Source organism: Chenopodium quinoa, unplaced genomic scaffold (assembly GCF_001683475.1).
Source record: "Chenopodium quinoa cultivar QQ74 unplaced genomic scaffold, ASM168347v1, whole genome shotgun sequence".
In the NCBI taxonomy this organism is placed as follows: Eukaryota; Viridiplantae; Streptophyta; class Magnoliopsida; order Caryophyllales; family Amaranthaceae; genus Chenopodium; species Chenopodium quinoa.
The window spans coordinates 3,324,069-3,345,555 of record NW_018742461.1 but is presented as its reverse complement, the minus strand read 5'-3'; the positions used below and the strand labels follow the sequence as shown (position 1 = coordinate 3,345,555).

General features: G+C 35.6%; 4 protein-coding genes across 7 annotated transcripts; all 4 read left to right on the top strand.

Moving 5' to 3' along the window:
- The first annotated feature begins 1,360 nt into the window (after window positions 1-1,360).
- Window positions 1,361-2,273, top strand: LOC110718781 (60S ribosome subunit biogenesis protein NIP7 homolog). Its single transcript, XM_021897685.1, has one exon. The coding sequence runs from the start codon at window positions 1,535-1,537 to the stop codon at window positions 2,102-2,104; it is 570 nt and encodes a 189-aa protein (XP_021753377.1). The 5' UTR covers window positions 1,361-1,534; the 3' UTR covers window positions 2,105-2,273.
- A 4,666-nt stretch (window positions 2,274-6,939) lies between these two features.
- Window positions 6,940-7,963, top strand: LOC110718974. The gene has a single exon (XM_021897911.1). It carries the CDS (start codon window positions 6,940-6,942, stop codon window positions 7,960-7,962), a length of 1,023 nt encoding a protein of 340 aa, XP_021753603.1. The 3' UTR covers window position 7,963.
- Window positions 7,964-15,221: 7,258 nt separating this feature from the next.
- Window positions 15,222-18,853, top strand: LOC110718780 (stress enhanced protein 1, chloroplastic-like). The gene is made up of 4 exons (XM_021897684.1): window positions 15,222-15,479; window positions 15,568-15,669; window positions 17,134-17,309; window positions 18,584-18,853. The coding sequence occupies exons 1-4, from the start codon at window positions 15,434-15,436 to the stop codon at window positions 18,686-18,688; spliced, it is 429 nt and encodes a 142-aa protein (XP_021753376.1). The 5' UTR covers window positions 15,222-15,433; the 3' UTR covers window positions 18,689-18,853.
- LOC110718778 (ADP-ribosylation factor 1-like) lies at window positions 18,774-21,073 on the top strand. 4 transcript variants are annotated; one of them, XM_021897682.1, is made up of 6 exons: window positions 18,774-18,868; window positions 18,951-19,606; window positions 19,783-19,853; window positions 20,213-20,332; window positions 20,460-20,581; window positions 20,673-21,073. In XM_021897682.1, exons 2-6 carry the CDS (start codon window positions 19,459-19,461, stop codon window positions 20,746-20,748), a joined length of 537 nt encoding a protein of 178 aa, XP_021753374.1. In that variant the 5' UTR covers window positions 18,774-18,868; window positions 18,951-19,458; the 3' UTR covers window positions 20,749-21,073. The 4 variants fall into 4 exon arrangements, with proteins under 4 accessions (XP_021753374.1, XP_021753372.1, XP_021753373.1 ...); XM_021897680.1 differs by having other exon boundaries at window positions 18,776-18,868; window positions 18,956-19,606; XM_021897681.1 differs by lacking the exon at window positions 18,774-18,868 and having other exon boundaries at window positions 18,994-19,128; window positions 19,351-19,606.
- The last annotated feature ends 414 nt before the right edge of the window (window positions 21,074-21,487 follow it).

The window sequence follows — 21,487 nt, the reverse complement described above, 5'->3', positions numbered from 1 at the left end:
TCAAATTAGCCCAAATATGGAATTCAAAGCCTTGAATTTTGGACAATTTTCAAAAGTATTCTCATAGACTTTATGATACCCGGGAATCTATTTGGATGGTTGAAACCGTCTACTATACTTTTAAACCGTCAATCTATTTGTTTACAACTTACATCCTTTTTATCAACTCAAGGTCAACGCATGACTCAATATGACCGACTAGTGGTCATTTATGTTTCCAAACAATATTATATGACTTCAATATGCATCCCCTAGAATCCCAAGATTTTTCAACACTGAGTCTTGAAAACTTCTAAAATAGGTCCAAAAGCGTGAATTATACCTTTCAAGTTTGGATAAATTTGGACTTTTACCGAACCTGAAAAGGAAAAAGTTCGAGGAGCTTATTATGGACCGCAACACATATGGGAGGTCCTTTGAATGGTTAGAACTATCTACTCTGTCTTTAAACAATCAATATAACTGCTTTTGTATACGCCTCCTTTCAGTGGTTGTACGAGTAGGTCATCACAGGCCTTTATACGGGCGATTAATGGTTTAATATGGTTTAAAACAGCATTGTATAACCTCGAAATGGATCCCCTACAACTGCATGAGCTTTTGACACCAGGTTCCTAAACATTCAAAATTAGTTTGATTTCGTGCCTTCCAAATTGGCTTTCGAACAATATTTTTGGTCTTGGCAAGATTATGCATCTTGGGGTTCACAAAAGGCATTTCAATACATGCTTGGTGCCCAAAACCATCTCATACATATCTTGGTAAATCCTTAATCATTATCAAATCTTAAGATGCATTCGATCGTCTTAACTTGGTCTTATTACCTTGTGGCTTGTGTTAACCTTAATTTGTGTTGCCTCCCCTTGAGCCTTTGGCCTTAAATTGAGACAGACCCATTCATTAACCACAAATTGCCAAAAGAATAATTTTTTTTTTTGTTTAAGGATTGGTTGTTTTTATGCCTTATCCACATGTCTTAACCCATGTCACACGCCTATAACACAATCGTGTCTTGGCAGGTTTATACCATCCAACACACTAAGAATAGACGTTATGCTTTAGCGCAATTCCATACTTAACATTTTTTTAAGCACCTAGGGTGCATTGCTAACCTCGTTTAGTAAAATATACGGAGTAGGTGTTTTTAGGAAATAAAGTAGTTTTTCTTCATTAAAATAAAAATAAGTATTTCTAAAAAAAAAAATACTTGTACAAGTAATAATAAGTATGGGTATAGACGTATAGTTATATTATTTTTTTTGAACACATAGTTATATTACTTGTATAGTCGTATAGAAGTGTTATTACAGTACTTCGTATTTTTTTTTTTAAAATAACAAAACAATTATGCGTTAAAAAAAAAAATAAAAAAAAATTAAACGCTTCGTTTAACCTAAGTACACAAATTATACGAAGTACTCCATATAAAACGTCTTAAACCCTTTGAAGCTTCTCCTTTTCTCCAGAATTCATCTAAAACCTAATTGCCGCCATTATCGTCACCTTCAACCACCATTAAAGAACAACTAAGAAGATGAGAACCCTAGACGAGCAAGAAACCACCATAGTTTTCGAGAAGCTCTTCAAATTCGTCGGAAACAACCTGAAAAACATCGTCGACAACCCCGCCTACGAAGGTCCAGCTTCAGACCCACTTCCAGGTCGCTACTGCTTCCGCCTCCAGAAGAATCGAGTCTACTACGCAAGCGAATCGCTCGTGAAACGCGCCACAAACGTTTCGAAGGAGCAGCTCGTTTCGTTGGGTGTTCAAGTCGGGAAGTTCACCCACCATGGAAACTTCCATCTTACAATTCACGCACTTCCTCTTCTTGCAGCGAATGCGAAGCATAAGGTATGGCTTAAACCCACCTCGGAGATGTCGTTTTTGTATGGGAATGCTGTGTTGAAGGCTCATTTAGGGAGGATTACTGAGGATATTAATGCTGGTGATGGTATTGTTGTTTATTCTATGTCTGATGTTCCTTTGGGATTTGGAATTGCTACTAAATCGACTAAGGATGTTCGTAAATCGGACCCGCAAACTATGGTGGTTATTCATCAGGGTGATATTGGTGAGTATTTGAGGATGGAGGATGAACTTTGAATTGGGTATCTTAAATTTTCAATTTTGTTGTTAGAGATTTTTGCGATGGATGGAAATTGAGACATTTGTGTTAGTGGGTTATGTATGATTTATAATGAGTAATGATATAAAGATGATTGCAATGTTAAATTATAATGTTATGAAGCTTCAATTTTGATTTTTGTACTAATTTTTGTTTTTGTTTTTGCTTTTGTGTTGTTCATTTGAACTAATGTAATGGGGAGTGCTTAATCCATCCTATATAGATTGAATTATCCAGTACAATATCTAAAACATTAATTGCCATTGAGCGAAACCAAATAATATAAGTTTAAGATCTTGCTGCTTGATGGGTTTAGTGAATAGGTATGTTTCGTTTTTGTCATCATGTTCATTTTATATGCAGCTGGTTATTAATCTTTGCTAGCATAATGCCTTGGTTTACTATGGTGAACATGATAATGATATTAATATTACTATGGTCTAGTACTCTAGTTAGATGTGTAGGCTGTGGTGTATGTTGGCCACTGCGGGAAGAGATTTGAATGTCAAGGTGTTTGATCTTTTGGAGTTGTACTAATTTTTACGGAGTATCAATTTTGATTTTGATGAAGTCGCGGAGAGTTGGACCTACTCTTTTATTGTATCCAAATTTATGGAGAGTCTCTTTGTTTGCTGCCCCTGCATGTGCTTCCTGCTGAAGTTATACCTTGAGCTTGCGTTGCTGAAACCTTGTAGGTGTATATATGACACTCTAGGATTCAAGTGACTTTCTTGCATCAACTGATATAAGATGAGACCGTTTTAAGTGAACCTGTATCACTACAATCAGACCTTCTATTTGGGCTTCATTTGCAAAGGACTCTAGTGCTTTAAGAATAGAGTAAGAAGATGCTGCCTTCTTTGGTTGGGTGTTGTAGACGTAATCATGGGAACATTTTGGAGCCCAGCAATGGTTGATTCTGTATTGTTCATTGTTACTATTAGGGCATTTATCAATGTTAGAAGTCTTAGAACCTTTACTCTTTCATGCCTGCAGAATCAAGGGATGATATGTGTATATCAGATATGCATTTAGACGAGCATCAGGAGTATATACTGTATATTCAGGGACTTAGGGTTACAGATAAGGGAGTTTTGGGAACACCTTGCTGATTGGGAAGCATTTATGGGACACTTTCTTTAGTAGAACTACGTACTGAACTAGAATCCTGACGCCTTGATCCCCCCCAGGTCATTTCCATGTCTCATATGCTACAACGAAACAAGTTACTACTTATATAGAGTTGTGATCATTGAAAAATCCTGGTGATTCCTGTCTGAAATGTGAACTCACTTTGCTCTTTTCTACAATTCTACTCTATGTTAGCTTGTCTCCAACTTTTAGAACTTAAGATGAATTTCTGTGTGTGTATTTCTGATCCTTAAATCTTCTGGAGTTAGAGCAAAAGGTTGGATGGGATTAGAGTATTATACCTGAACCATACCTTTGTATTGCAGAGCCATTGGGGTAAATAATATACCTGCAGTGTGAAGTCATTATGTCACTAATATACCAAATAAACTCCACATTCTGATAAATACACACTATGTAATTCATATTTCATAACGTGCAGAATGAACTGATCATATAAATATAAGAGGATGAAAATATCATCAAGAACCATTCAACATACAAAATCCAGGGATAGCAAAGATACAGATATAAAATTCAAAGCTCATTCTTCACTTGAATTATTTTATGATATAATGTTTGACTAAGCACCTCTCTCTATATATACTGTATTTATGCATAACAGTTCAACAATCCTGAGCAAAACTGAAGCGGTAAAATGTTGTGTGGGGTAAGAAGAGAGTCTAGGAGTCAAATGAAACTAAAAGACATAGAAATCGAGGAGGAGAGAGAGAGGGAAAGAGAATTGGAGAGAATAACAGCTCAAGATAATCTTAAAACAGAGATCACTGAGCACTTTACCCACCCACATCCCCTGATATATACCGAGTCAGACTATAAGCAATTTCAATGTAATTCTTGCAACTGCAAGGGGAAAGGAAAGAGATTCCATTGTGCCCTATACAACTTTGATCTGCACAAGATTTGTGCTGAAAGCCCCATCATCTGGCTCTTACATAAAATGCCATCTGAAGAGATAGAGAGGTTTGGATCCTTCATGACATCATTGATACTTTCGCTCATCCCCAGCACTCGGTGATTTCTGAGTACAAACAGAAGCTTTTCAGGTGTGATCACTGCAAGAATGTTGGGGATGGTCTAAGGTATTACTGTGATGCATGTAATGTTACGTAGCAACCAACCAGACTAACCTCCCACCTGCACCCCCAGCACGAGCTTGAACTGAAGCTCAGGCCACATTTTAAATATTGTGAACTATGTGGAACCAAAGGGAGTCACAGGAATAATCGAGTATACGGCTGCAAAGAATGTGAATTCTATATGCACCCTGAGTGCAGCCAGTTGCCACTATACTTGCTTCACCCACTACACCCTCCCCATCCACTGCTGCTTCAAAGATCATGAGTGATTATCGTTGCTCTGCTTGTTCGGAGTTGAAGACATATGGCTCTAAGTATAGTTGTACACGGTGTGGGCTAGATTTTGATCATACTTGCATCATAAAGAAGTCTATAATTGGTCTGGATGATGAAGTGAGACAGAATCACACAGAGGATAAGATCGCAGTACTGCCAGTTGCAAATTTAATATCTTCATATGCACTGATTGCATCTCCACAGGTTTCTTCTACCACAAGTATTGATTTCAACTTCCTCATGGTCCCATCAAATATTATTCAGAGCTTTTCTGAAAATTAGATCCACTGTCCACTCGATTGATCTCTTCATTATGTATTTATGCAGCTGGTATTCTATCCTCATTTAAAGAAATGTTTGGATGTAAAATTGATGTCTGATATGTGGTGCTTTGGTATTCAGGATTGTGGTTTTTGTAAAATGTATGAAAATTATGTGAGTACAGGATTATGGTTTGAAGCACTGATTTCATTATGTAAAAGATATTGTAATTGTGTTTCAATTAAAAAAAAAAAAAAAAAAACAAAAAAAAACAAAAGCAAAGATATTACACTTGTGATTTTCACCATTTTGTGGGTGTTACTGAAAAGTGTCCTTGATTACACAAATGCGTTCTAGATTCAAAAAATTCCTTCAAATTTCAACCAGAATTCTATTTGAGCACAACGCTTCAACATCTTCAACAACAATAAGACCGCGTGCAATTGGCTTCTTCTTGACTTTATTTACTGTTCTAATACACGTTGAAGCCAGCAGATAAGATTTGATATGAGGAGACAGATAACAAGTCATGTCTAGCACTAGAAGAAACAATATTGATTGATATTTGTAGGCTAAGGGTTTAAAAAGGTATTCTTCTGCTTGACAACTTGAAGTCTAAGCAAATAATATAAGAAAGATTATCACAGGAAATGGAAAAGATCAACTCGAAATATTCCAATGAGGACAATTCAGGATCAAGAAAGAAAAAAGCACAAGCAGGGGTGTAAACAGAAGCTTCAGATACACATAATGGAAGTGTCACTTACCTAGTCATACCCAGTAACTGAAAGCAACAATATTGATTAAAATTGATACTTGCAGTTGATGTTTGAATAGATATTCTTCAGCTTGCGTACTTGAAGTATCCTATTTCTCAGTCAACACCTCACATCTGATAACACTTAAGATAAAACAAAGATGGATGAATCTTTGCTAAAAAAGCTAGATGTGTAGGCAGTGGTTTGGATGTTGGCCTTTGCAGGGGATAGATTTGAATGTCAAGGTTATATGATCTTTTGTAGTTTACTAATGTTTACAAAGTACTCCGTATCAATTTTGATTTTGATATAGTCGTGGAGAGTTGGCCTAGCTCTACTCTTTTATTCTATCCGACTTTATGGAGAGTCAATGAATACGTTTAGTAACGCTTAGATCTTTTGAATAAAATGAAATTTCCCGTCTCTTTGTTTGCTGCCCTTACAAGTGTTTCCTGCTGAATAAACCTTGAGCTTGCATTGCCGAAGCCTTGTAGGTGTATAAGATGAGAAGTGAACCTGTAGTACTCACATTCAGACTTATTTGGGCTTCATTTGCAAAGGAGGAGAACTCTAATGCCTTAAGAATAGGTCTTCTTCATTATTGCTTCAAGGTTGGTTTGTGTAGAACTACTGAACGTCTGAACTTGAACCTTGACACCTTGTTCTTTTTTTTTTTTTTTTCCCTGGCCATTTCATGTCTCATATGCTACAACGAAACAAGTGATGTAGAGCTGTGATCATTGAAAAGATCCTGGTGATTTGTGTCTGAAATGTGAAAGCATGCCTTGTCTCCAACTTTATGAACCCAAAATGAATTTCTGTTTGTGTATTCTGATCCTCAAATCTTCTGGAGTTAGATAAAAAAGGTTGGCTGGAATTAAAATAGTAGAAAAAGGTTGTATAGCAGAGCTATTGTGGTAAATATTATACCTGCAGTATGAAGTCGTTATGTCAATAATACTAAATAAATTCTACATTCTGACAATATAAACTACTTGTACTTTGTATGTACTAATTCATAAGAAGTACTCATGTCATAACGTGCAGGATGAACTGATCATATAAATATAAACTACTTTAAAGATCATACAAACTACTTTATATGTACTTCAACATAAAACATTCAGGGATATCAAAGATACAAATATAAAATTAAAAACTCATTCTTCGCTTGAATTGGTTTTACAATATCATGTTTGACAAAGCAACTCTCTCTCTATATATATACTAGTATATATATTCATGCATAATAGCTCTACAATCCTGAGCAAAACAGAAGGGGGGAAAATGTTGCGTGGAAAAACAGGAGAGGGTAGGAGTCAGATGAAACTAAAAGACAGAGAAATCAAGGAGGAGAGGGAGAGGGAAAGAGAATTGGAGAGGAAAACATCTCAAGATAATCTTAAAACAGAGATCACCGAGCACTTCACCCACCCACATCCCCTGACATATACCGAGTCAGAATATAAAAATTATCGATGTAATTCTTGCAAAGGTTACGGGAAAGGAAAGAGATACCGTTGTGCCCAATGCAACTTTGATCTGCACGAGATTTGTGCTCAAAGCCCCATCATCTGGCTCTTACACAAAATGCCATCTGAAGAGATTGAAAGGTTTGGGATCCATCATGACACCATTGAGACTTTCGCCCATCCCCAGCACGCGATGATTTCTGAGTACAAACAGAAGCTTTTCAGGTGTGACCACTGCAAGAATGTCGGGGATGGTCTAAGGTATTACTGTGATGCATGTAATGTCACGTTGCACCAGGTCTGTGCTGAGCAACCAACCCGACTAATTTCCCACCTGCACCCCCAGCACGAGCTTGAACTGAAGCTCAGGCCACATTTTAAATACTGTGAACTATGTGGAACAAAAGGGAGTAACAGAAATAATCGAGTGTACACGTGCAAAGATTGTGAATTCTTCATGCACCCTGAGTGCAGCCAGTTACCACTGTACTTGCTTCATCCACTACACCCTCCCCATCCACTGCTGCTTCAGAGATCATGCAGTGATTATCGTTGCTCTGCTTGTTCGGAGTGGAAGACATATGGCTCTAAGTATAGCTGTACACGGTGTGGTCTTGATTTTGATCATACTTGCATCATAAAGAAGTCTGTAATTGGTCTGGATGATCATGTGAGACAGAATCAAATAGAGCATAAGATCACAGTACTGCCAGTTGCAAATTTAATATCTTCATATGCACATATTGCATCCCCACGGGATCCGTCTACCACTAGTTCTAATATCAACTTGTTCGTACTTCCAGCATCAAATATCATTCAGAGCTTAACTGAAAGTTAGTTAGATCCATTATCCACTCGATTGATCTCTACATTATATATGCAGTTCATATTCTATCCTCTTTTAAAGAATTGTTTAATTTGGATGTAAATATGATGTCTGATGTGTGGTGTTTTGGTATTCAGGATTGTGGTTTTTGTAAGATATATGAAAATTATAATATGGTTTGAAGCACTGATTTCATGATGTAAAAGATGTTGTAATTGTGTTTCAATTAAAAAAAAAAAAAAAAGAAAGATATTACACTTGTGATTTTTCAGCATTTTTTGAGTGTTACTGAAAAGTGTCCTTGGTTACACAACTACATACTGGATTCAAAATAATTCCTTCAAATTTCAACCAGAATTCTATTCGAGCACAATGCTTCAACATCTTCAACAACAATAAGAGCGCGTGCAATTGGCTTCTGGTTGACTTTATTTACGAATCTAATACACATTGAAGCCAGCAGATAAGATTTGATATGAAAAGACAGATGCCAAGTCATGTCTAGCACTAGAAGAAACAATTTTGATTGATATTTGTAGGCTGAAGTTTGAACAGGTATTCTTCTGCTTGACAACTTGAACTCTAAGCCAATAGTATAAGAAAGATAATCACAGGAAGTGGAAAAGATCAGCTCGAAAAATTCCAATGAAGACAATTCAGGACCAGGAATGGAAAAAGCACAAGCAGGGGTGTAAACAGAAGCTTCAGATACCCATTATGGAAGTGTCACTTACCTAGTCATACCCAATAACTGAAAGCAACAATATTGATTAAAATTGATACTTGCAGTTGATGTTTGAATTGGTATTCTTCCGCTTGCCTACTTGAAGTATTCTATTTCTAAGTCAACACCCCACATTTGATAACACTTTTGAATTATATAAAGATAAAACAAAGATGGATGAATCAGTCTAAACTGTCCCAATGCAAACCATTCAGAAGCAAAAACTATGGTCATTCATCCGTCTTTGTTATATCTATATACTCCGTATGATTTTGAAGTGTTTATCGCAGTAACACTGTTCTGAAAAACTCTCAAAACAAACCAATACACAAAATTTGGAAATAGCATGTTCAGCTGAACAAGATGTGCTCTTAAGAGTGTTAACTAATGTTGCACTACCCTAATCAAACTACATGATCAGTAGTAAGCAAGACTTTCCAGTCTCCAACTCTCCGTAGTGGGTATAAGGGGGAGTAGAATTTATGAATTTTTCTGTCAAAAAAATCAGGGAGCAAACCAACAATAAACTGAATTAAATCTGTTTTTTTTTTTTTTTTTGTCCTACAATTGGTGTACCACTTGTGTGTCACTTTTTCTTTATATCAGTTGATATTGTTGTAATTTTAAATTTCAATAACAGGATACACTATGCACTAATAGAAAAATGAATACAAAAATTGACAAACATTTCAATATAATATAATATTAATGCAAAAACAAACATCGGGAGTGACACGTGTCACATCCTGGCCTAGTGCTATTTTTTCCCTCTAAAACCTCCCTTCCCTTTTTAAACCCCCTTTTTTTTAGTTAATATTTGATTCTATAATAATATCTTTCCATATCTTTTATATTACTTTTATGACAAATACATATTCTTTTTACTCGGTGTTCATAATTTTTCTGTACACATTTACCTAAATAATTATTCCAACTACTTTTTAATTATCTTTTAAATGGAGTAATATTAAATTTTGCCAAAAAAGTAAAAATACATTGATTCATATTATAAATGTTAAGGAAATTACTTTAAAACATCACTTAATTATTTTTTTACAAATACCTCCTACCTAATATTTTATTTCAGTTTCAATATAACTATATATTCAAATTAATTACAATTTTGTTTGTAAAATTTTACCACTACGTATATATTATCACAAATTAAGGATTTATAGAGTATAGTATAGTTAAAAAATAAATGTTGTGTTTGACAATTATATCATATGTCTAATTCTAGGGAAAGGTAAAATATCAATCAATTTTTTTCGTAAATTAAAAAAAATCAATATCTTAGTAAAAGCAAAAAAAAAAAAAAAATATTATCTTTTGCCGAGACACTTGATTGAGATGATAAATTTATTACATTCGACATTCATAAATAATCTGCATACTAAAAGACACGCCAGACGTAGTGACAATTGACATCTCCTTATATATACAATAAACTTTTAAGACAATAAACAAAAATAATAAACCTACAAGTATTGGATAGCTTCAAACACATTTTTTATAACAACAAAGAATACGATATCGTATATGTAGAGTATCAATCCATAAACAGAAAATGTAATAATATAGATTAGTGTTCGTTGCCCAATTATTAATTGTTCTTGCCTTTAATGATCAAAATAGTATTTATTTCCATTGAAATGATTTTTAAGATATAAAAGGTGATATATTATTTGTAATTAATATACATATATATGTGTGTGTGTTGTGCACTTTTGCTAATAGTTTTAGTAGAGATTTTAGTCTAATGTTTGATTAATTTTTTATGTTTATCAAAAGACTTTTTTAAATAAGTGTTTACTAATATGACCACTAGATCTAATCAAACCAAACCCCGCCTAAAAAAATTCTCAGGCTTGGACAGCCCAAAAAATCCATTTTTGTTTAATTTTTTGCTTTATCTATTAATATAGATTATGACATTATAATTTCTATATATTTGATGTGTATGTTTAACAAAATTTTATTTGTTGGATATAATTAATTTTCTTAAAAAATTAGACTTATCGTTAAACCTGGGCACGGGCCGGGTTGGCCCGCGTGCCGCCCGGCACGGCCCGCCGTTCGGCGCAGCCCGGCACGGCCCGAAGTCAAGCACGGCACGGCACGAAGTTCAACTTCCGTGCCACGGACACGGTTGAGAATTCCCAGGCACGGCCCGGCACGAGCACGGGCATGGCCCGCCGTGCTGGCCCGCAGGCACGGCCCGCGGGCCAACGGCTATAAAACGGCTAGTTTTTTGCCAAAAATTCTATAAATACTCACCTCCATTTCATTCCCAAATCACAAGATCACAATCTCTTCTTCTTATCTCTTATATTCTCTAAATCTCTAATAATCCTTATTTTCTTAAATTCTCTAATTATTCTCTTAAATTCTCTAATTATTTTCCTAATATCGGAAAAAATTAAAAAGTTCGTAATTGTAATTAGTGGAGCGTTGAAGCACGGTTGTAAGATCTAAACGAATCTTAAATTTATTATTGTTTTATTGTTATTATTAGAATAATCTTGTTTAATTATTATTGTTGTTAATTGTTATTGTTGTTGTTATAATTGTTGTTATTAATTATTATTATTGTTACAATTGTTGTTATTATTTATTTTTGTTGTTATTGTTATTGTTATAGTTGTTGTTATTAATTATTATTATAGATATTTTTATTGTTAAAATTGTTGTTATTAATTATTATTATTATAGTTAACCACTTTTTATTAAAAAATTAATTGTTAATTATGGCATCGAACAACCCATCATCTAGGTCTAGGGGGAAAGGCCGACTTATCCGTAGTAGTAGTTCTAGGGAACCACCAAATACAACGAGCCCCCAAATTACGAGTCAAACCAATGGCCCCATTTACTTCCCCCCGGGCTATGAGCCATATAATACGTCGGGATTTCCAGCACCACCACTAAACCAATTTCCACTACCACCATACCAATTTCCACCTAATTATATCGGTAATCAACAAAACTATTGTTCTAGCCAAGGTAGCCAAGAAAGTACCCGAATTCCCTCCGGTTCTACCCCTTTTACTGCCACTCCCACTAGTCCCACTACTAACCATCACACACATCATGAATGGTTAACCGAAACTGAGATGCTACTTTTGAAAAACCGAAGGAGTGAGGTATGGCGTTATTTTGTCCTAAGTAAAGATGGTGAACAATGGGCAAAATGTAAAACATGTAATAGTGTATTCACGGCAGTTACCAAAAACGGGACGGGACACTTATCTAGACACATGAAAGCTTGTGCAAAACCAACTAGTGATCCAACCCAGCCCAAAATTTTCCAATTCCATCCATACGGCTTTACATACAACTATGAGAGGGATAGGGATGAACTAGGAAAAATGATAGTACACGCCGAACAACCTTTTCTTTTCTCGGAAAGTGACGCATTCAACACCTACATTAACAAAGCACTACAACCCCAACATAAAAGAATCTCTAGGAAAACCGTTCGTTCCGCCGCAATGAAAAATTTCCTAGAGTACAAAGTCCGGTTACAAGCCGAATTGAGTAACCTTAACTGTAGAGTATCTTTAACAGCCGATTCTTGGGATAGTGGTTATAAATATCACTATTTATGTGTGACTTGCCATTGGGTAGATGATCAATGGATGTTACAAAAAAGAATAATACATTTCAAAATGCTGGAATACCCACACACCGGCATTAACATTGCTCACCATTTAATGCAAGCAATAGACGAATACAACCTTCGAGATAAAATGATGTCTATGACTTTTGATAATGCAACCTCTATGACATACACAGCTAATCTTATCAAACAAAACTTAACCGATGTACTATTAGACGGTGAAGCTCTTCATACTAGATGTGTTTGCCATGTACTTAACTTATGTGTACAGGATGGAGTTCGGGCAATTGGCCCATACTACAGCAAAATCAGAGATGCTATTATGTCTATTAATAGCTCTAACATGAGATACCAAAAATGGAAGAGTTTTCTAAAACAACAAAAGATAAGGGTAATAAAAATTAGAACCGATTGCCCAACTAGGTGGAATTCCACCTATGACATGTTAACAAAGGCAATTGAGTACAAGGGCCCGTTAACATTATTTTACAACCAAAAATTTCCACAAAATGCTTTGTATGATGATGATTGGAAAAACTGTGAAAGATATATGCAATTTTTACAGTTATTATATAACATGACGTATTGTTTTTCTACTGTTTACAATCCTTGTGCTCAAAACTTTCTTTCTAATGCATGCTTACTCGCCCAACTTTTCGCTGATCATCGCGATCAAAGTGATTATGATCAGTATCTTCCAGCAATGGAAAAAAAGTGGCGTAAATATTATAGTGAGATTCCTTTGATTTATATTTTTGCTTCCATATTAGATCCTAGGCAAAAGTATGAAAACACATTTATGTTAGTTGACATTTACTTTCAATGCATGTTTCTTGACGATGATGTAGAAAACTATAAGACTAATGTGAAGGATCAGTTTTTTGCTTTATATAGAGTCTATGAAGCCAAATATGGCACCGTTCCTCGCTCAGGGCCTTCCCAACCATCCAAAAACGTAAGTAAGAAGGCCAAACATTTATTTTCACAAGCTACTAACTTGATTTCAAGGTTTTCAGGTGATTCATCAATCAGGAGAACGCAAAGCGACGTCTCGGAGTTGCAGATGTACCTGAGTTACGACTTCACCAAAGGCATGGACGACGATGAGATAAACAGCCTCGACCTCCTTGCATGGTGGAAACAACAAAGCTCGAAGCATCCAACTTTGGCGGCAATGGCACGAGACATTCTTGCTATCCAAGTTTTCTCCGTCGCCTCCGAACGAGCTTTCAGCGCATCCGGAAGGGTTTTAGACGATAGAAGAACAAGTCTAAAACCCGAAACACTAGAAATGTGCGTGTGTTTCAAAGATTGGTTGGATGCGGAAAATCGCTCACAAGACCGTTCTTACGACCACAACGACAACGAAGAAGGAACCTCCGCTTCCGGTTCGGGTTCGGCTAGTTCCCAATCTATGCAACTAGCCGATGACCTTGAAGGTGAAGGCGAAGACGAAGACGAAGACGAAGACGAAGACGAAGACGAGCAAGAAGAAGGAGAAGAAGAATAGACAATTATTGTATATTGTACGATTTTAAAAATATCAATTTTATCATTTTCCAATTTTTGTTTAATACCATCATTGTATGATTTTTATCATTGTTATCATTGTACAATTTTCTCAACTCAAGTAATAATAATATAAAGTACGCATTATTCACATCCAAAGTCCAATTTGTCTTTTTTCCCCGTTTTGTTACAATTTGTAAATTCATATTAAAATAAAATAAAATTATACCAATTACTAATAAATCATAAACATTAAATTTTAAAGTAATAGTATAAAGTAAATATATAAATATAAATATTGAATATACAAATTATAAAACATAAATATTCAACTTATAATTATAAAATTCATAACTTAATAACTTATAACTTATAAGTTATAAACTTATAAGTTACCTTATAAAACTTATAATTATAATTTTATAACTTATATACATTATAAACTTATTAATTTATAATGTTGTCATAAAAAATAAAAAAAAAAATAAAAAAAAATAAAAAAATTGAAAACTGCACCAGCCCGCTGCCAGCCCGCAGGCCGGCACGGCACGAGCCCGCCAGGCACGAGGGCCGTGTCGTGCCGTGGGCTGGCCTGTGAAAATGGCCGGCACGGCACGGCACGAAATCCTGGGCCCGCCGGCACGACCGGCACGACACGAACCAGCCCGTGGCCCGCCAGGCACGGCCCGCGGCGGCCCGACACGGCACGGTGCCCAGGATTACTTATCGTGCATGGCACGAGCCTTAAGCTAGTGGTACACAAATTGTGGGATTGAAGATTCATAATCAACTATATTGTGAGAGTGAGGGATAGCTCAAGTGGTTAGTGCTACCCTCCCGATTTCAAGAGATTTTGGGATCGATTCTCATCACCTGCCCTTGTGGCTCTCTAAACACCAAAAAAAAAAAAAACACCAAGAAAAAAAAAACCAACTATCTTGTCACATTTATGACACAGTGACATCTTATTCTTAGTAGACTATTAAATTTTCTTGATTCCAACTTATTTATAAATTTAAATTGATTTTTGTTGATTTAAATGTTTGTATACAAGATCTTATCTCTTTGATAGCGAATTAATCATGCTTAAGAAGTGAGTACTCCCCTAAAATAGAGTAAATACATAGTCGGGCAATACAATTTGACTCATTTTTTATGTTCAGGTTAATTACAGGATTTACTATTTCTATTTTAACAGTGAAAAACGGATTATACATGATTAAATCAAATGTAAAATAGGACGTGGTTTTTATAACGTGAAAAAATAAATTAAGTCAATAATTCGAGTATCTAAAGAATATTGTGGATTAACTTCTAGAAGGGTGAACCGGTGAAAGGTTAGATTCCAAGCTTATGCTTAACTTTTTCCTAATGGTGCTTAATTTTGTTTATGGATAAGAGTGGCAACTTACAACTTACAAGCTGGAAGTTGGAATGCCTGGTCTCTACTCTCTAACCCCCAAAACACGTGTACATCTTCTCCTCCAACGAATATCATTTCCCCTCTTCTTCTAACATACTCCAATTTCTACCTTCAGCCTTTGCTGAACTTAATTTCTAAATAAGATAAGATAATCAAGAAGCAAAAAGAAGGGTGAAGTAGAATTTAGCTACTAAATTTGTAGAAGAACATGGCTGTTTCTCAAGTTTCTGCTTCTTTTAACCTCTCTGTCTATGGTAATATCTTCTCTTTATTTTATTTTTTCTGGGTTGTTAGAAATGTTTGAAATTTCTCACAATTTCTCTGTTTCAATTCTTACTGTAGATGCTTGTAGTCCAAATTCTCCAAGACTTTGTACAATTTCAAGGATACCCACTTCAAATTTTGCTCGAAATGCTACATCATTTGTGAGGGGCTCTCCACTTGGTAATGCCTCTATGAATTTTCATAATTGTATGTTGTTCTTAATGTTTGTGGTAAGGTTTGGCTTGAAATCGATTCGAGGGTTTAATGTTTTGTGTTTTGATGTTAAGCTCATTATATTTAGTGGGTTGATAGGTGGGATTTTTTGGATGCTTTGATGTTGTTCAGGAGGTAATTCTTGATTGTTTCATGGGTTTTGACCCCAATTTTCTTGTTACAATGTGGTTGAATTGTTATGTTTGACAATTACAACAGTCGTTATCATAAACAGACTCTTAGTATCTTGTTTATGGTGGTTAGTATTACTGATTGCTGCTGTAAACTGGTTGATGAATTGGACCTTGGCGGCGAAAGATTTGGCCTTTTGAATCTATTATGTGATATTTTGCCAGATTGGCTGCTGTTGATCATCACTAGAACTCTAGAAGTATTGGAGTACAATTTCAGAATGTATGAAACTGTTTTTTTATATTTATAACACATTGTTTGGATAGGAGGAAATGAAGAGAAAGGAAGGGAAGAGAAAGATAGGGGGACAAATCACCTTGTTTGGATAATGGATTGAGGGAAGGAAGGGGAGGGAAAGGGAGGGATTCATTTTCACTACTCTTTTAATTAACACTATTCCTCCAAAATTGGAGAGATTTGAAGGGAAAATGTAGCTCCTATTTCCCCCTCCCTTTCTTTCCCCTTCCCTTCCTCCTATTTCCTTCCCCTTCCTTTCCCTTTTAAATTGTTTTCCAAACATGCCGTAAAGGCCAAAAAAAATGAGTAAGGAGTGGGAATGGGGATGGGAGAGTTACAAGTATATTAAAAGGTATCTTGGTATAATGATGATTATGATTATTTGGTTTAATGTGACAGTTATCGATTGGAAGTCTATTGTTTATTAGGGAAGAGGATAGTGAGATCAGATGGTGTGAAGTTAATTTACTTGATGAAGATATGGTGGATGTAATGCTGACATCATTCACTGAGTTGCTGTTAGTGATTAATGTATTGAGTAATTGCTTTAAAGTAGGGTCAGATATTGCTGGTAAAACATGGTTCCTGGAGTAAGCTTGTAAATAGCATCCATCTTCACAATCAAAATTTGGGGATTATGGATGCTAGTTGACCCCGTCATTTAGAAATAATTTGTACTCATGACCCGAAAATTCTTACTCCTGGTCATGGAAACTGTTATTGATTCTAGTCTCTTCTCTGGCATCCACCCCCACCCCTTGACTCCATAGGGACAACAAATCACTTACTAATTATCACTTTTGCATTAATTTGCTTCCTTATCTTTTTTTTTTTTTTTTTTTTTTTTTTTTTTTTTTTTTTTTTTGGTTGGGGGGGTGGGGGGGGGGGTAGGTTGGGGCAGTGCCATAATTCAGGATTTGGTACCTACAAAAAAGTCTAAGGTTTTGAACGTTGAAGTAACTAGTCTCTAGCTGTTAACTTATGCTGTAAATGTCTTGCCAGTGGTACAGACAAGCTCTGCTCAATTGAAGGCTGTACACAAGTCAAACTCAGCTTCTATAAAGTGTCAGCAAAGTGCAAATGAGGGTGGCTTGGATATATGGTTAGGAAGGATTGCAATGATTGGCTTTGCTGTGGCAATTACTGTTGAAGTATCAACTGGCAAGGGGCTTCTTGAGGTATGGAGTTCTGATGCATTTGCATCACTAAGAATAAGCTGATCATTATAACATATATATTCCTTTGGCATCTCATAATTTCCCTTTTCTCTATACCTTTCACTCTTTATGCATTGTCACTCTCTCATTATTTGAATGACTAACAATTGGTAGCTTTATTATTGGCTGTCATACTTTACCAGTGTCACTCTTCCTACCATAAAATTGGTGCTTTGATTCTCTTGTACACCAACCTTTGTACGTAATTCTGATGGTTGGAGGAATGTATGTGCTGTTTGCTCTAGCTTGAGAATTTTTGTTCCACTTGGCGCTATCCCTAGCTCAACAGTCTAAGAGACTGTAGATATTCCAAGAGCGTGTATATCTACTTGTAGATCTGATGAACTCAAAAACTGAAAGAAATTTCTGTTCCATAAACATCTTTTTGGAAGGGATCTAATCTGAAGTTATGGACATGAAAACTGTGTAAGAATATTTCTACAAAGGAAAACATACAAATGTTTGGGGCTGAAATGAAAACTGAAACATTTAACAGAAAAGGTATATATACATCACTGCAACCCAGGAACTCATCAGTTGCCTAGGCCCCTTCTCTAAGTAATGTAAAATAAATGACTATTCTGTGATGGTGGTAACAGGAGATTATATTATGTGGCTTATATAGTGGCAATTACCTTTATACCATTTTGCTATCATCCATGCAAACTACTTAGACAAATTTTCCCTTTCATCCATGCTAACTACTCAAAAAATATCTTCGGGAACTTCAAGTTGGCTACCTGGACGGCTGGACTTGAACCTTGACTACTATGAGTGAACCATCTGTAGTCTCTACGTTAATAATTAAAATATAACTGGATTGACTAGATTTACATAAATAAGTACAACTCGAGGATATTAGCTAATAGTTTTGATTAGAACTCTGATATTGGTGTAGTATTGACAGAGAGTTAGAGGAAATTTTGCTCTTGGTGTTGTTAAAACAAAAATGTCTTTGTTAATTTGCTCAGTCCTTACTCCTAGATGTTTTGACATGTACCTTTTAAGAAAAATTGAGATTAGTTGGAATTGTTTCCAATTAGGTGTGTAGCTCAATTTGCAAAGGTGATATACAGTTCATGTCGTTTTTTTCTGTGGAATTAAGGTTTTTTTTCTCATACTTTTCTAGCTGCTAGCAAGTTAAATTGTGTGTTTCATTTTTGTGGCCAAGTTATTTCATTTATGTAAAATGCTAATGCCAATGGCTAATTCTGATGAATTGACCTTAACTGCAGAACTTTGGGCTCACATCCCCATTGCCAACTGTGGCTCTGGCAGTAACAGGACTGGTCGGTGTTCTGACTGCTGTCTTCATATTCCAGTCTGCCTCAAAGAATTGAATGCAAGCTGCTGTCTTTGCTCCTTGTAAATTTTGTTATTCTGTCGTAGTTTTTTAAGTTTTAAGTACGGATGCTTTGTCTACAGTTCAAGCAGAAGAACTAGCCTTTTGTAAAAGTGCAATTTGAATGCAAGCATATCTTCTTCCAAGATTTTGTTGAATCTTATATGCTTTTTTTTGGGTATGATGTTCAATATAATAGTTCATTGCATGGTGAAATTTTCGTTTCGATAGCTTTACTCATGACCTTTACACTTCTGTAGAACAGTGGAGAAAAAATATATTCTGAAGCATGTGGAAAATGAATCTTCCAACTGATTGCTCCTCGAGAGAATAAAGTAAGAGTTATTATTCTTTTTATGAATTATCACTGACTACTGAGAATGGTGTACACACAGTGTGATATGTTGAAGATCAATTGCTTTGCTCCTGAATTTCCAGGTAGATCTGCTTTCGTTTCAGCTAGGAATTAAATATGATATAATCATATAGCAGCCAGCCATGATCCCTTTCTCTGTAATAAAATATTTAAATTGCTCATGTGAAGAAATTGTATTTTTTTTTTTTTCAAACTAATTATCAGTTTCAAGACAGTAGATCTTTTCAATATTTTATTTTTATTCCTTTCTTTATGAGAATCGAATTCTATTGCCTTTCTTCCAGTATATATAATTACAGATGGTGAAGATGTGATCATCGCACTTCTGAGGTTCACTTTCTTTGTTTTGGATATTTTGAACTCTCCACCTTGTCGGATCTTTTTATTGCTCCATGGGCGTAGGCACATCCCGTCTTATGAAGAGGAGGGGCTCTAAACATCAGATGAAGATACTGATGGTTGGCCTTGATGCTTCTGGGAAGACAACAATCCTTTACAAACTCAAGCTCGGACAAGTTGTACGGACACTCCCCACTATAGGTATTAACCATTCCAAAAATCTAGCTTATGCCGGCATGCATCCATGCTCAGCTCATTTTCCTTTCATGTTTTATTTTCCTCCCACTCTCTCGCTCTCTCTCTCTCCCCCCCGATCTTTGGGAGACAGATTCAGCGGCTACTTTGATTTTAATTGTGCATTTCCCTATTTGGATCAGGTTTCAATGTGGAGACAGTCGAATACAATAACCTAAGCTTTGCTGTCTGGGATCTTGGTGGACAAGAGAAGGTATCTGCATATTATTCTTGCTCTCTTCTCCTCCCTTCCCCACCCTTCTTGAAAAAGAAAAGAGATAAATAAAAAGTATAATTAACAGATCCTGCTTTAGTCTCAACATTCTTCATCGGACTACTTTTTCATACCTGTAACTTTTCTCTATATGGCCTGTACTGGACATCCTTCAATATGTTTCATCTAGTGGCAATTATTCTCCCTCGATCCCCACTATTGTGCTTCTGATGCTGTTGACCTTTTCTTACTCTCTTTTGCTGTAATTTTTCAAATGGGCAAGAAGTGCATTTTTAAATTCTTAGTATCAAACTGTTGCACAATGAGGTAACACAACTAACTTCTTGTTTGTCCCCCAGATTCGGTCATTATGGAAACATTATTTTCGGAACACCCAGGGACTCATTTTTGTAGTGGACAGCACTGACAGAGAAAGAATTGTGGAAGCTCGTAATCAGCTTCACCGGATTCTCACAGAGGTTAGAAAATAGTTACACTTAAATTTCTTGCTGTTTGACATGTCAGTCATTTCAGACTTTTGATAGTAGTCAAACTTTTCATTATCATCATATGCGCAACTCGCTGATAGAAAGTATATCTTTGTAGCAGGATGAACTGTCTAATACAGCAGTATTGGTTTTTGCCAACAAGCAAGACCTTCCAAATGCTATGTCGGTCTCAGAGGTAGCTAACAAGCTTGGGTTACATTTACTTCGTGATCGCAGATGGTAAACTTTTATTCAAGATTAATCAAATAATTGTTTCACAGATTTGAAGTTACTAAGACCAGCATAATTATTGATATCGTGTGTGCTGTAGGTTTATTCAGGATGCTTCTGCAATATCTGGTCGCGGACTTTATCAAGGTCTTAATTGGTTAAATCAAAATATCTAAGACAATCCTATGGGATAGACGCTCCCTGGCTTCCCCCAGCTTTTCGGAAGTTCTTACAAAGACTTGCACTATTGATAGCAGAATACATTGTGATCAAGGATGAAATTTTTTAATTTCATCAAATAGATTGTAGTGACTAAAATTTCTATTTTTTTCGTCGATTTTTTTTTATACTCCCGTAGTTTTTTCTGCATGATTGCATGACAGCAGAACAAATGCTAAGCCATCATGTAGGTACAATTTGCCTTTCCAGCCAAAGTGTTCATACTACTTCTAAATATTGTCTTTCTTTTATAATAAACTTTTTCAAAAGTTTCATGTTGAAGTCTAGTTTTATTTTCTTTTTCTTTATTATTATTTATTTTGGTTGCTTGAGGGAAAAGTATGCATTTCTTTTGTTGGACTTAATAGAAATTATGATTCTTTTCTTTTTCGAAGTTAGAGATGTAAAAAGGCCATGGAAGTTGACCTAGCATGTTGCATACTCCATATACTACGTATTGTAAAATGTCAAAAGAGTGAGAAAAGAGCAAAGAACATTTATAAAATCATAAGCAATTAAGCACGTGTAGGTAACATAGGTATGTACTCAGTTTATTCCATAATAATAATAAGATATGTATGTATTAGGCTAAGGGTAGTAAGTGGACTGTATGACTGTATCCACCCTTTTCTTGATACGTCATATTTTCCATGAATTACAAATGTCTAAGTGTCAATAAACAATGCTTTATAGATG

Coding starts and splice junctions, on each gene's coding strand:
- LOC110718781 (XM_021897685.1), top strand. CDS start 1,535: ATGAGAACCCTAGACGAGCAAGAAACCACCATAGTTTTCGAGAAGCTC.
- LOC110718974 (XM_021897911.1), top strand. CDS start 6,940: ATGTTGCGTGGAAAAACAGGAGAGGGTAGGAGTCAGATGAAACTAAAA.
- LOC110718780 (XM_021897684.1), top strand. CDS start 15,434: ATGGCTGTTTCTCAAGTTTCTGCTTCTTTTAACCTCTCTGTCTATG. Junction 15,670..17,133: donor TGTGAGGGGCTCTCCACTTG/GTAATGCCTCTA, acceptor ATGTCTTGCCAG/TGGTACAGACAAGCTCTGCT. Junction 17,310..18,583: donor CTGGCAAGGGGCTTCTTGAG/GTATGGAGTTCT, acceptor CCTTAACTGCAG/AACTTTGGGCTCACATCCCC.
- LOC110718778 (XM_021897682.1), top strand. CDS start 19,459: ATGGGCGTAGGCACATCCCGTCTTATGAAGAGGAGGGGCTCTAAACAT. Junction 19,854..20,212: donor ATCTTGGTGGACAAGAGAAG/GTATCTGCATAT, acceptor TTTGTCCCCCAG/ATTCGGTCATTATGGAAACA. Junction 20,333..20,459: donor TTCACCGGATTCTCACAGAG/GTTAGAAAATAG, acceptor ATATCTTTGTAG/CAGGATGAACTGTCTAATAC.